The sequence below is a fragment of the Corvus moneduloides genome, chromosome 16 (assembly GCF_009650955.1).
Source record: "Corvus moneduloides isolate bCorMon1 chromosome 16, bCorMon1.pri, whole genome shotgun sequence".
Classification (NCBI taxonomy): Eukaryota; Metazoa; Chordata; class Aves; order Passeriformes; family Corvidae; genus Corvus; species Corvus moneduloides.
This window is the reverse complement of record NC_045491.1, coordinates 11,512,686-11,526,040: the sequence shown is the minus strand read 5'-3', so window position 1 is coordinate 11,526,040 and position 13,355 is coordinate 11,512,686. Positions and strand designations below refer to the sequence as shown.

At 38.3% G+C, this 13,355-nt stretch overlaps 1 protein-coding gene across 8 annotated transcripts in view; it reads left to right on the top strand.

The window, feature by feature from the left end:
* CLEC16A (C-type lectin domain containing 16A) overlaps nt 1–13,355 on the top strand; it is a 63,429-nt gene that overhangs the window by 14,221 nt on the left and 35,853 nt on the right. For all 8 annotated transcript variants that reach the window (XM_032125595.1, XM_032125594.1, XM_032125602.1 and 5 more), the window contains 5 exons: nt 1,389–1,502; nt 6,503–6,731; nt 8,129–8,258; nt 12,352–12,452; nt 13,201–13,323. In XM_032125595.1, the coding sequence (XP_031981486.1) occupies nt 1,389–1,502; nt 6,503–6,731; nt 8,129–8,258; nt 12,352–12,452; nt 13,201–13,323 (697 nt within the window). The remainder of the gene's footprint in view (nt 1–1,388; nt 1,503–6,502; nt 6,732–8,128; nt 8,259–12,351; nt 12,453–13,200; nt 13,324–13,355) is intronic.

Sequence of the window (13,355 nt, the reverse complement as noted above, 5' to 3'; positions counted from 1 at the left end):
TTCTGTTTGAAAAGGAAAATGGAAGTAGTCATAAAGAACTGAAAACAAATTTTGTGTGTCAAAATGGGATGTGATATAGAAAATCAAACTACTGTTTCTGTGACCAGCAGAAACACATCTTTTCCCACCCCTTTTAACCTGGAGTTTGACTGTGGTGGGGTGGGATCTACCAAACCTTGCTGACTATTTCTATTCCTGACAGCAGGCATATGCTCTAGGCACTATTCTTTTATTAGAGACAAGTGCTTGAGAGATTTGTGCTAGCACCTGAAAATGCACTGTTGGGACTTCTCACCCACTGTTCCCAAAGTGAACATGTGCTGTTCTTGCACCAAAACACGCCTGTGGACAGTCAAGCAACGGTTGCTGAATTGGCAGAAGCTCGAGTGCTTTGGAGGTTGTTCAAAGTACTTTTGAAGTGTGTTGTGACACTAAAGTTTTATATGGATCACCACTGCATGCTAATAATCACCTCCCTTTTGGAGGTCTGGAATGGTTCTGACTTTAATCAGAAAACCTGTGGAGAACATTCAGCTGAATATTGTCAAAACAGTGACTAGACTTAATGACTTAGAAATTATTTAGGAATTTTGCAGCGAGAACCACTGATAAGGGATCCATCTCTGATATTCCTGTGAAGAGAATGGATATAAGGTAACAGAAGACTATTGCAGCTGGGCCTGAGCTGGTTCTGTCCAGGAGCCAGTTGCTTGCTGGCTCAGACTTGTAAGCCTTGGCTCAGAATAGAGTAGTTAAACAGAGAACTCTGGTAAAGCACCAAAGCACTTGTGGTCAAATGCTTCAGTGCTCCAGGCAGTATGGTCCTTTCTCCTGTGTTCTGTAGCCACGATGAAGCTGACACTGATTTGCTGCAATTTCAGAGCCAGTAAAGCTGCTTCTGATCCAGCTCAGCCTAGTGCATGGCCTTTACTCATGAATCACTGCACAATGATTGTGTGCACAGCACAGAACTTTCTGGAGTCTGGCCAGTTGCTGGCACACAGGAAGGTCAGAGGAGGCTGTGCTCCATAATCAGTTCGTTTTTTCTAAAAAAAAATACATTTCTGGAATGGTTTTAATGAGTTCCTTGCTAGAATATCACACAACTTTCCTTTCAAAAGTGTTGAAGAGAATTTACACTTCTCAGAAGGAGGAAAGAATATGAAGAATTTGTAAAACTGGGTAGCTTCAAAGGTGGAGGAAGGTCAGATACCCATCTCTCTTGTGTTCTAAAGTAGATTTAATGAGCTATCAGTGTTCCCAGTTGTACTTATATGTAAACTAAAGATAGCAGTTAACAAGGTCAAAAGTATGTTCAGCGAGTGAAATTGTAAAACTATGCATTCTGTAAATATGTCTGATATTTTTTTCTGCTCTTCTTTTAATAGGTTTTTCTGATTATACATTATGCTCCCTTGGTGAACTCCTTGGCTGAGGTTATACTCAATGGGGACCTTTCAGTGTTTTCTTCTAAGGTTGAGCAAGATACACAGAAAAACTCAGTAAGTGGCCAACTGTCTGTAATTTTTTTTTTTAAGGCAAAGAAATTATTTGAAAAATAAAATCAGGTATCTGGAAAATGGTAAGCCAAGGTGGTTGTGTTTAGAAGAAGAGAGCAGCAACAGACTTCAGCTTTTGTTGTTGGATCATCATTTTGATGCAACACTTCTGTAATCCAGTCTTCTGTGTTCGGTTTTTATCTGCCCTTGGGTAGAGAAATAAAAATGATTCAGCACAACTTTCCAGTGAAATTTCCTTGTGCAACTTGTAGTAGAAATGAGGAGACTTGGAAAAAAATACTGGCTTATGATTTTCATGTGAATATTCCCAGTGTTTTAGCAGTAAAATGGATCATCTCTGAAAGTTGTGCATCAGTGAGCATGTGAGAATAGAGACCAGCCATAGAGAGATGGGAGTGTGTCAGTCTGTCATTGCCCTTTTACCTTCACATTTAACCCTGGGTAGATGTTGCTAGATGCTGATGCTGGTGGTACTGGTTTTCTAGGTGTCATGTTTATAATATTTTCCCTTTTGTTGTGGCTTTCACAAGTTTGTGAAATGATTACTTGTTACTTTTTAAAGGTCTATTTTGGGGATGGTAACAAGCAGGGGGACATGACCTTATTGTAAGAGACCTCTGACTGTAGTTGTGTCTAAAAATTGAACATGTCGCCAATGACTGACTGGCCAGCAGTTGCTGACTGAATGTTTAATTTATAACAAGCAATAGATTGGTTCTCATGCACCTTCTTTCCCAGCAGTGGCTATAGCTCTGGGAGTTTCAAGGGGGGAGATATATTTCAGCTTCTCCAAGACACATGAACTTTTCCAGATTTCTTCCCAGTGGGCTTTCAAAGCTGTGTGGACTGATCTTAGCCAGTACCTTTTGGGTTCTGGTGTTTTGTTCTGTTTACCTTGATATTTAGAATCTAACCTTTTTTAGAAAAAAACTATGGTAGAATGGTAGAGTTGACTGAATGCTTTAAGGTAAAGTAGTCGCTTATGTTAGGAAATGTCTGACCTTCTGCTGGCTGCGTACTGAATGTTGTGTGTTACTTGTGCAGAAGCAGCTTTGTTACTAGGAAATTTGTGGCAAGAGGGTGGAGCACCAGTTGTTACAGAAGTGAGATTTTCTTTTCCTGTCATGGTTACTGTACAGAGTTGCAAAATACCTGCAGCATGTGTTTGTGTACTTGAGCTTATGTTAGGAATATTAGGGGTTTCCTATAAACTCCTGTTCATCTCTTAAATTTGTAATACTATTTAAGTTGCTGCTCTTTACTGGCCTTAACGATGTGTCCTCACAACTGGGGGTGCAGCTGTACCTGAACAGGTAGTAAATAGGAGGGATGTTGGCCTTCTGCAACAGCCCCTTAGTGAAGCTGCCAGAGGTGGAGCTGTGTTCCAGGGAGTGCAGAGCAGTGGGTGAAGGGAAAAGCTTCCATGGGAGAAACCTTAGTTTTTAGTAACTTCAGAAAACCATATTCTTCAATGAAACCATGGAGGGGAAAGCCTGTACTGTCAGAAGCCCACTGGTGGAGGTTGGTTATGTGCAGAAGGAGTGGGGTGCAACTTCAGCAGAAGAGCTCCCTGCCCAGCTTCCAGGGAGGGGAGCCATCAAGGGAGCTGCTCTGCAGTGATGTGTGGGAACAACGGCTGCAGGCATTGCTTGGGCTTTCCTGCTGATACACAGCTCAGTGCACGGAGGCTCGAGTCAACTGTACAAGTGAGGGTACAGTCAAGTAAAGTGAGGCAGTTTCTTGTTGCTCTGTGATGGGACTTCATAGAAGAGGAAGTTGATTTTTGAGCATTGTTAGCCATTCCAGGGGCTGTTCTCTGGACTATGGGGTGAATCAGGATCATTGCAGGGTTATTGCTGTGGTGTTCTCTGTTGCAAAGAAATTGCAAATTTCCACCAAAAGCTCCTTCAGAAGTTAGTTTAAAATTGTTAGAAGTGATGAGCAAGTTTTTAAATTTGCTTTTAGTCTGAATGTAAAATTGTGTTTTTTCTTAAGTCAGACCTAAATTTATCATTTACTACTTCCTTTCTGTTCTAATTTGCCATGGTAACCATCCTGATACTGTCCTAAGCTTGTTGTTTTGGGCATATCTGTGTATTGTGGTGAACTGCAGCTATCTCTAAACCCTTGCTCTGTACCTAACACTGCTCATCTGTTGTGACTGAGATGTCTTGATATGTTTAAGTTGAAATGTAACTGTCAGTTTCTAACTAACATGTCGTTTCTAAACCCAGAAGTAAGAAGAACCTCATATCTATATTCATCTTTGTAATAAGATGAATTAAAGTGGAATGAGGTGTAGAGTAAGGACTGAGATTACTAGAAGCAGAGTCTCGTGTCCTCTTGCTGGGACACTGAGTAAAGAACACAACAAAAAAAGCTGAGAAGGGTTACAGTTGCTGTGTATAAATGCAAAATACCCTGAGTTATTTAGAGCAAAGAACAGTGGTACCTGTCACAACAGGAACAAGTGGTACTGTTCCCTGGAAATCAGTTTATGGAGAAAATGACCAGCAGCTGTAACTGCTGCTATCTTATGAATTGGCAATAACCTACCCATGGAGATCTGCTAAACATCACAGGGCAGTAGTGATTGCCTAAGCTCCATTGAACAGGTTCTCCACCTCATTCCATGTTTTTTCCCTGTATTTCTGGTTTTAGGCATCATCAGAAGAAATACAAACCCTTATCTCACAATGAGAGTTGAGTGTGTGTAGGCAGCAGAATGTATTTAAACTGTCAGATATCACACTAAGGTTTACCTTACTTCCTGTGAGATCTGTTTTCCTGCATCATTCAGTTGTGGGCCAGATCTACCTAGTGCATGTTTCTTCTTTAACCTACTTTCTCCTTCCTGTAAAAGGTGTTACTGGTATTGCCTTATTTTACCATCACACATTGCACAAGATAAACCATTATTGAAAATGTGGTCGAAAGACATTTTAAAGATATAAAACAGCAGTACCTCAAGCTGTATAATCAACTTATATAATAAATCAAATGCTATCTAAATTAATTTTAAGTCTGATTTTAGAATGTTTTAATTGTATAGCCTTGTTGTATTTAGCAGAACAGAATATTTGTGTAGAGTTTTTTCTACAGCATTCCTTCTTGGACCAGACCATGGCTCAGTGTTTACAAGCACACCGCTGTCTACTGGTCTCTTGTGTTGCTTTGCTCATGTGGCTGACAGCATATGAGAAATGCAAGAATGTTAAGTACATGCTTTCTCCATAAAGAAACTACCTACCAGATTCTAGGAAGCAATGCAGAAGTAAGAAGTGAATGTAGAAAGGGGAAAATGTGTTATGCAGCTTGCATGCTACTTTGCTGTTGTTTCCCTAAATAATAGGACTTAAGGTACTCTTCCCTTTTCTTAACGGCTTTTGTGACCAGAAGCCATCAATAAAGGTAACCTGGTCATTTTATAACCTTCTTGTGTTGCAGTTGTATCACACAAAAAATGTATCAGAGAGGTTATCAGGGGACATAAGTGTTGTGAATTTCATGGAGTGGGGTTTTTTTGGTGTTGTAAAATATTCTTCCCACTATGTGGTTTGTTTCAGTGCCAAGTGTAAAGTCATTTATGCAATATTTCTATAAAACATTTACAAAATGTCAGAAGATTCAGAGAATCATTTTGGCCTTTTAACTTACAGACAGCTTCTTCCCTGATCTTTTCCTAATCTCTTGTTTTTATGTATAGATGTTCCTAACTTGGTGAAGGAAAGGATTATTTCAGACTTTTTTCCCCGAAGTTTCTTTGATGCAGTCACCTTCAGTGCTTATTGTGCTGATTCACCCAAGGCAAAGAATGTAATCAGTTTGGTTTTTACTCTAGTCTTGCTTCTTTTCTCTTGCTTGCTCTTAAATTTTTAACCCTTTGTCCAGTGTTGGTTAAATGTGATGAGAGTATTGAGCTCTGGAAGGTAATGGGGTTTCTGTAGCAGTCTCATTTAGTGTAAACCTGGCAGAAAGCTCCAGACCATGTGTTTCACTTCTCAGTAACAGAGAGATTTGGCTGAGCAGTGTTTATACTGTACTCTGGTGATCAGCTGACAGGCCTTGCCAGGGAGAGGGGAGCTCAAACAACACAGCTCAGAAACAAGCTGCGGAGTTGCAGAAAACCAAGTTCTTCTGTCCCTCTATTTGCAGAGCTTCTTGTAGTGTCTTGGTCACTTTCTATAAGAATACATTGTTCTGTGTTGTTAGGATGACACACTCTTGGAAATACTTAATTTCTTGCAGAAATTTGTCATCTAGATTTATTTTCTTGCTCTATAAATTAGTAATCAGGAAAATGAGATGTTGGTTTGCCATCTTATCCTGTGATAAGTTTGGGTAAAACATAAGTAAATTAAGTCTAACAAATGGTTGGTTTTCCAGACTTGGTAAGTCAATGCCTGGAGGCCCAAAAAAGGTTAATGACAGTGTCATTTGTTGCTAGCTGATATAAGACTTAGTCTGATGTTGAGGGAAGCATAAGACTCCAAAAAAAAAAAAAAAAAAAAACAACCCCAACAGAAAATCTCACACCACAGAGCATTGGATTTTGTCCTTGCTGCTGCCAAAAAACCTTTAAAAAGGGCATGTTTCATATTAGTACACTGCTGTCAACACACATGGAGGATTTTGCTGCCTTTATCCTTTTTTGCTGCCTTTATCCTTTTTACAGAAGGTGTCTTAATTTTATATGTACTGTCTGTCTCCTCCCTTCAAAGAAAGGGAAAACAATTTAAAACCTGTTTTGATTAAATAGGTAGTTCTGCATCCTCTTGTCTCAAGAAGGCATACTTTTTAATGGTAGATCTTTGGAGATAATTTTGCTACTGATGACTTGGTACTACTTTTTTATATTTTAAAATGGATTTGAGATTTGTGAATAGTGTGCTAATTTACATTTTATGTGAACTGAAGTTTCTTTATCAATTACAGTTGAAAATGCCTTGCTGTAACTCAGTGTAAATTCTTCCAATTTACAGGCAAAGTCAAGTATCAGATGTTTCATAAAACCAACTGAAACACTTGAGAGGTCTCTTGAAATTAACAAACAGAAAGGGAAGAAGAGGATGCAGAAAAGACCCAACTATAAAAATGTTGGTGAAGAAGACGAAGAGGAGAGAGGATCTGAAGATAACCAAGATGACCTTGATAAAAGTAAAGGTACAGAAGCAAGTTCAAAGGGCATAAGAACAAGCAGTGAAAATGAAGGTGAGTATTCCAGCAAGAAAATGATGCTTACAGTTTAGGTACTTTTGTTTACTTCATGGACCTAGTTGTGATTTGTTATGTGACTTGTTCTCTTGCTGCACTAGGTAAACATGGGACTGTGACATTTGTTTAAGGCTTTGGCTGGATTTTTTTCTCATGTTAAATCATGCTGTGAGAACATGTACTTCTAATCTGATTAAAAGCTATGAAAGTGTGTTCATTTGTGCCTGCAGGCCTTGGCCCTTATCACAATGCTTGCCTTGCACCTCAGTGTATGTGGTTGTGGGCACTTGATAAGCAGACTTGGCAACTTTGTAGCTTGTCCTTTTGTGGTGAGGCAGAGCTGTAGCCACTTCACCTTTACAAGATGGTCAGCAGTATTTTATGCATGTTTCAATGATAAAATTTAACAGGTGTGCTAAAAGTGACAGTACATGATAGAAGATGATATTAAATAGTTCAAAATTGAAAACATCTTTAACTCTTAGATTTTTTTTTTTAATTGGATGTTTTCAGGATTTTTGATGTAGCACAAACCTAAGAAGAATTGCTTTTATAGGATGAGTGGTCTTACAGCGTATTTTAACTGTTTATTTTATAGTAACTAACTTCTAGAACAATGTATATCAGTCCTAGTACTTACATTAAACATAAATTGGGAAAAATGAAAAAAACAGGATGGCCTGCAAGCAATTGAAAACAAGAGTGTTATACTTTGACAGTCCTGTCCAAACATGGTTGAGTTTAGATTTAAGTAAATGGTCTCTTTGAGAAGGCTTTCCTTAAATGGTGTTAAATAACTGATGGTGTATTGTCTACCATGATTTGAAGAAAATCTGAAATAATCTACTGTTGAAAGTGGTGCATTTAGTTGCAATGTTTGTCCAAATTCCTAAGCAAAAGCAAGATTTGTTTGTTCTACTGAAAGTCAGTAGGTGTGAAGCACTGGGGACCAGGTGTCCTGTTTGCTGCAGCTGTAGAGGCCTGTTTACACCCTCAGTGAAACTTGATGTCCACCCATGCCCCAATCTCAGCAGCTTTTTCACAAGTCTTATTTTCAGAAGGAGGTTCTATGGCTTTTCTTCCTGTGGTTTGCGTGGGAAGGGAGCTTACTGTGGTTTATTTGCCAAAATGCTATGTATATTTTCTTTACGTATTTTATATATATGTATACATTTCTTATAGTGTTACATTCCTTAAAGAAATGTAAGCCAAGTTCTTTACTGGGAAGAAAATTTGCCTACATCTGTTCATTAACCTTTCTGAGGTAGTGGTTATACCTCTTTTATATAGAAATGCATGAGATGCTTTTAATGCCAAACAAAATGCAAAAGAGCTTGTGATAACTTTGTTAAAAATACAAATTTTGGTGGTATGTTTTGGTTTTTTTTTTTTAGAAATAGAGATGGTAATCATGGAGAGATGTAAGCTGTCAGAGCTGTCTATCTCTGCTGTGACAGAACAGAATACAACAGATGAAGAAAAGAGTGCAGCTGCTTCTGGGAGTGAGATAACAAACTGGAACAGGTATAAAGGAACTGTAAAAGATTTTGCCAAATTGCTTCCTTACCTACCCTCCCCTTAAATCTTTTGCTTTTCTTAAAGGGATGTTTCAAATCTGCTTAAAGTTAAAATTACAGGGGTTCTTCTGGATCACAAGTGAGTGAATTAATACAAAAGTGAGGTGTAGCCTCTCTACTGATCAAGTTTTGGAAATGATCCTGTTCCTTTGTAGTTTGTGCTTTCCTTTATGGCAATTGTGATGCACTAAGTTGGTTAAAGTAAATTACAGAATATTAACACATAAACTAGAATATCAATGTTTCCACTCTGTAATTTTCTAAACCTCTGAATTAAGCCAGAATAAGTTTTTTAATTGTATTTATGGTTGCATTTGTCCATTTTGTATGCACCTATAAGGAAAAAACAAGGAAATTTTCTCAGTTCGGGGCTGAAGTTGGCATAATTTTAGTAGCAGTAGTTATAGACAAACCCTTGTGACCTTTTTACTGTTTCTAGGGTCCATTAGTATGTTTTAGGGTTATCAAAAACTTCTAGTGGAAGTACAGTTTATAAGTGTTTCTGGGAGCAGAAATTGCCTTGACTTCAAAATTTAAACTTGGATATATTAAGTACCCCTAAGACACTTTTTCACAAAAGATCCTGCATTCCTGTTAATAGAATGCTAAGAAACCAAATGTGCCTGACACAAAAGTAATTGCAAATGTGTCCATTGGGAAAATGCACATGTTTGATAGGATTTAAAATTTATTTTTAAACTTGGGAAATGCTGCCTGGTATTCCCAGAATTTCATTCTGTCTCCATTATAGCTTTGTAGTTTAGATTACATTCATTAATAAAGATAACATTTAATTTCATTGTAAAAGTGAAATTGAACCTTGACTTGAACTGGCTTTAAAACACGTTGTTCTAGATTATTGATAATTTGACTAAAATATGTGCCAAATGGCTTTTAGAAAGAAATTGGCAGCAAGTGCATGGAATACTAAAGTGACTGGGATGCTCGGGGCTTGAAAAGTGCAGAATGCTTAGAAGTGAGCTGCCAGTGCGTTTGGCAAATGTCTGCAGCTCAGGACTCTTGATCTCATGATGTGGTCTCACAGCATTCTGCATCTTTTCTAAAAATAAACAACATCAAAGAATGTCCAGAGCTAGAAATAGTTTTAAAATAAGGATATACCTTGTACAGGGCAATTCTGACCTTTGTATTGTATGTGATTTTTTTTTTTTTTTTTTTTAATATCAGTGAATTAGCTGGTATAGGTTAAGATTTTGTGTTAATTTGTATGCCAAATGTAGTGTTTGAAACAGTAGCTAAATTTCTGAAGAGACTTGTTCGAGTGTGTATAGTTTCTCTTCTACACTGGTTGGAATTACTGAGCCTTGTGGATAAGGTACCATGTGGGAGTGGAAAATGCAGCAATCTCCATGCCATGCTGGAACTGAAGCTTCCATACCTGGAATAATCATTAATGGTTGTGGTGACAGTGGTTCCTAGTGTGTTGCAGTCTTCAGTTGTCAGCAAACTCCACAAGAATAAATAATTCAAAGAACACTTGTATGGCATTTGATCTGCTTCTTCTATCAAGCCCTTAGTAAAAGACTAGTAAAGGAAGCAAATGCTTACAGAGTTAAGAAATACATTTGAAAATACTTACCATGTAGCCTTTACTATGAAAAGTGGGGGTTTTTTAAGAACAGTCCAATAGTTGTTGAAAAATAAATGGAAAACAGCACAGATGGCAGTTAAAAATCTGCAGCTGTAAAAGCTAAGTCAAGCTTTTAATTTCCCTTAGCCCTTTTCCTACTGTGAAAAACAAAAGAGAAGGCTTAAGTATTTTAGGTGTAATTTTATTTTGATGGGCCTCACTACTGGAAAGTTTAAGCTTAAAGACATGTTTTAAATTAGCTTCATTTTATGAAATGCTGCACAGCAAAGCGTTTTTCCAAAGCATGTCAAATCTTCATGCTATGTTGTGGCTTCTGTTGCTATTTTCTTAGCTGAAGTTTTTCTGGGTTTCTTGTGTGTTTAGTCTAAATGAGGACCATTGGTGAGGGGGATTCTCAGAAGTTGTTTTAGCCTCAGGTTACTGTGACTGAGATAATGCAGATAGGTACTGTGAAGAAGCATTTGGAATGAAAATGATATCTCTTGCTGCTGTAATAATTTTTTTCAAGTTTCATAATTTCATTAATCTAATTAGTATGTGGGGGAAAATAATGAAAAATGCATTAGACACTACAGAAGTCATTTAATACTGTGTAATATTGGTGTTAATGGAACAACTACTGATACCTCAGCAGCTTTGAGCTGGTAAAACACTGGCTTTGATGAAATTATATTAAATAGTACTTTTATGTTATAGGTACGGTTTTAGGTTGTTTACTGTCTGCTGTTGGTCTGAAAACAAATCTAATGTTATCTTGCGTTTAAGTATTTTACTATCTTGGTACTCTTTGTTCTTTAGACCTTGAAGCTGAACTCACTTTGGGTTTGAAAAGCCTCCTATCTGAGGGTGACATGAGGCTTGTAGGGCTTGTTTAATGCTTAGGAAGCCTGAAGGCCCTCTTGGCTTGTTTTCAGCATCGCTAATTATTTAGGTTGCTTTTCCTTGAGTAGTTACATTCTTTTGAGATCTACAGTATGTGGGCAATTTGACTGAAGCACTTTGAGCAGTGTTGAACTTGGGCAAAGCGGGATCGCTGCCGGTGGCATTTCTGGTAGAGGAGCTGTGTAATCCAGGCTCAGAAATGCACAGGATGTGCTGCTGTGGCATGAGCTGAGCAGGGAACAGCGTGGGCTGGGATTCTGGTCACTGCCTTGTTTCAGTAAGAGGGAACGTGCTGCTGAAATGTGTCTGGAGCTGCCGGGAAGTTCAAGGGCATTGTTATGCCTTGGGCGCCGTGGCTTTCCTGGGACACACTCAGTGTGACCATGAGGGCGCCACCGGTCTGGAGTGGGTATTGAAGTGTGCTGTGTTCTGGTTTCTGACAGCCCTTCTGACCCCCAGGAACCACAGCAGTGACTTAGTAGTGCCTGCTTCTTGTCTGCTGGGCCTGAACACAGCAAAGTGTGTTTGGTTCTGTGACTGTGATGTTATTTTAATGTATTTTCTTTGAATGTAATTTAGATAATATAAGGATTTTTTTTCCTTTCACTGTTAAAGCATAGTTTAAAAGATAGGAATAAACTCTTTTCACTCAGGCTTCCACGCTGTCATCTTCTGATGACTGTGACACTTCCCTGACATATCATTTGTTTGTCTGGGCCAGTTGTGAAAATATATTTCGTTTTCACTTGTGCTCTGAACCTGTACAACTGACTGGATGCAAGCCAGCTTAAGACCAGGAGCCAAGCTGCCTTGCCATTAGGCCTGTGCTAGTATCAGCTGAACCTCAGCTGTATCTGATCCGTCCAAATGCCTTCTGGATTACACTGACTTTTGTTGACTGTCCAGGGTACAGGTAAAGAAAAGGTGAGCTTAGCACTGTTTGTAACTTGCTGTGTGTGTCCTAGGTCACACATGCTTAAACTCAGGAATACAAAGCTCATCTGCAATCCAAAGCTTTTTTTTTCTCTTCAAATATTCCCTCCTAGTTCATTTTTCTTTCCTATAACTGTTGTTATACCGTTACAATTGTTGCTTTAGAACAACCTAGCTTCCTCCAAACTTCTGGTAAAAAAGCTTACTTGTAATAGTAAGAACTTTCCAACTCTGCAGTCTGTTTTATACAACAGTGATAGCAGCTCCTTGAATTTACTTATGTGTACACTTAAAAGAAGATCTGCAATGCTTCTGCATACTTACTAAATAGGCTACAACTAACCCAGTAAATGTTTGAATAATCAATTCTTGGGTAAATATTATGTAATATATCCTCTTAAAACATCAGAATTATTGTCAGAATGTAAATACAAAACATGGCTGTAATCTGAGTACTCTGCAACAGAAACTCTGTAACAGAACTCTTTTGTTACAATGCCTGAAAATGTGCATTACTGTAAATTTGCCTCCATTAGCTACATCTGCAGTAAGATAGTTAGCCATTTTTCTATAGATTTTTTGGTAACTGTTTCTAAATTACTCCTTTTCACAGGCCTTTTCTTGATATGGTCTATAATGCACTGGACTGTCCTGAAGATGATTACTATGCCCTCTTTGTGCTCTGTCTTCTATATGCAATGTCACACAACAAAGGTAAGTGCTGTTATGTAGAGTTAACTGCAACGCCAGGGTTGGAAGAAACTGTGAACTTCAATAAAGTCATCTTCTGGTTTATGGGGTTTGTTGCTGTTCTTTAGAACAGGACATGGAGATCCCTAGCAGTCCATAACCGTGTATTGTTCTAAGACGTCTCACAGCAAACCAGTCTTTTCTGAGAAATAACTTAGGTATTTTAGAGGAATGTGTTAAAGATGGGATTAGTTTCCTTATATAACGAGTCAGTGAAAATTTTATTTGTGTTGGGGAGGGTACTGAATTGGGCTACTACAAAATAAAATTCCCATTTCTTTTAAACATATATGAACAGATTACTTAACTACCAAAGTTATTTAAATTCAGGTTTAAAATCAGACTTTGATCTTCTCTGCTTTAGCCATTATGCTCTCCAGATGTATGGCTTGACTTTGATTTGATTTAGGTGCAAACAAATAATGTGACAATTTCAGAAGCAGCAAAATAGTTTGCATTTCACCAACCACTTTGGGATTTGAGTGTCTTCACCCAGTAGGCCCTATTTAAGGCTGAGAATTTTCAGGGATTCATCAATGTGTTTGGTCTTTGTTGTTCCTCCTTTTCCTTGTAATACAAAGTCAAAGCTAACTTGCCTGGTTTCCTATTGCTAATTGTTCTCTTCTGAGAAAACTGCTTGATCTATTAAGTGCTTACCTCGGACCACACTCCTGTTTTCTAATTTGCTTTTTTTCCTTCACCCCCCTGAAAGGACTTGACTCAGTCAAGCTGGAGAGAATTCAACTTCCAGCTCAACATGCTGAAGAGAGAAATTCATATAATCATGTCCTTGCAGAAAGGCTCATCAGGATAATGAATTATGCTGCACAACCAGGTATTGCTTTTCCAGGGTTTGTTTTTGCTTCC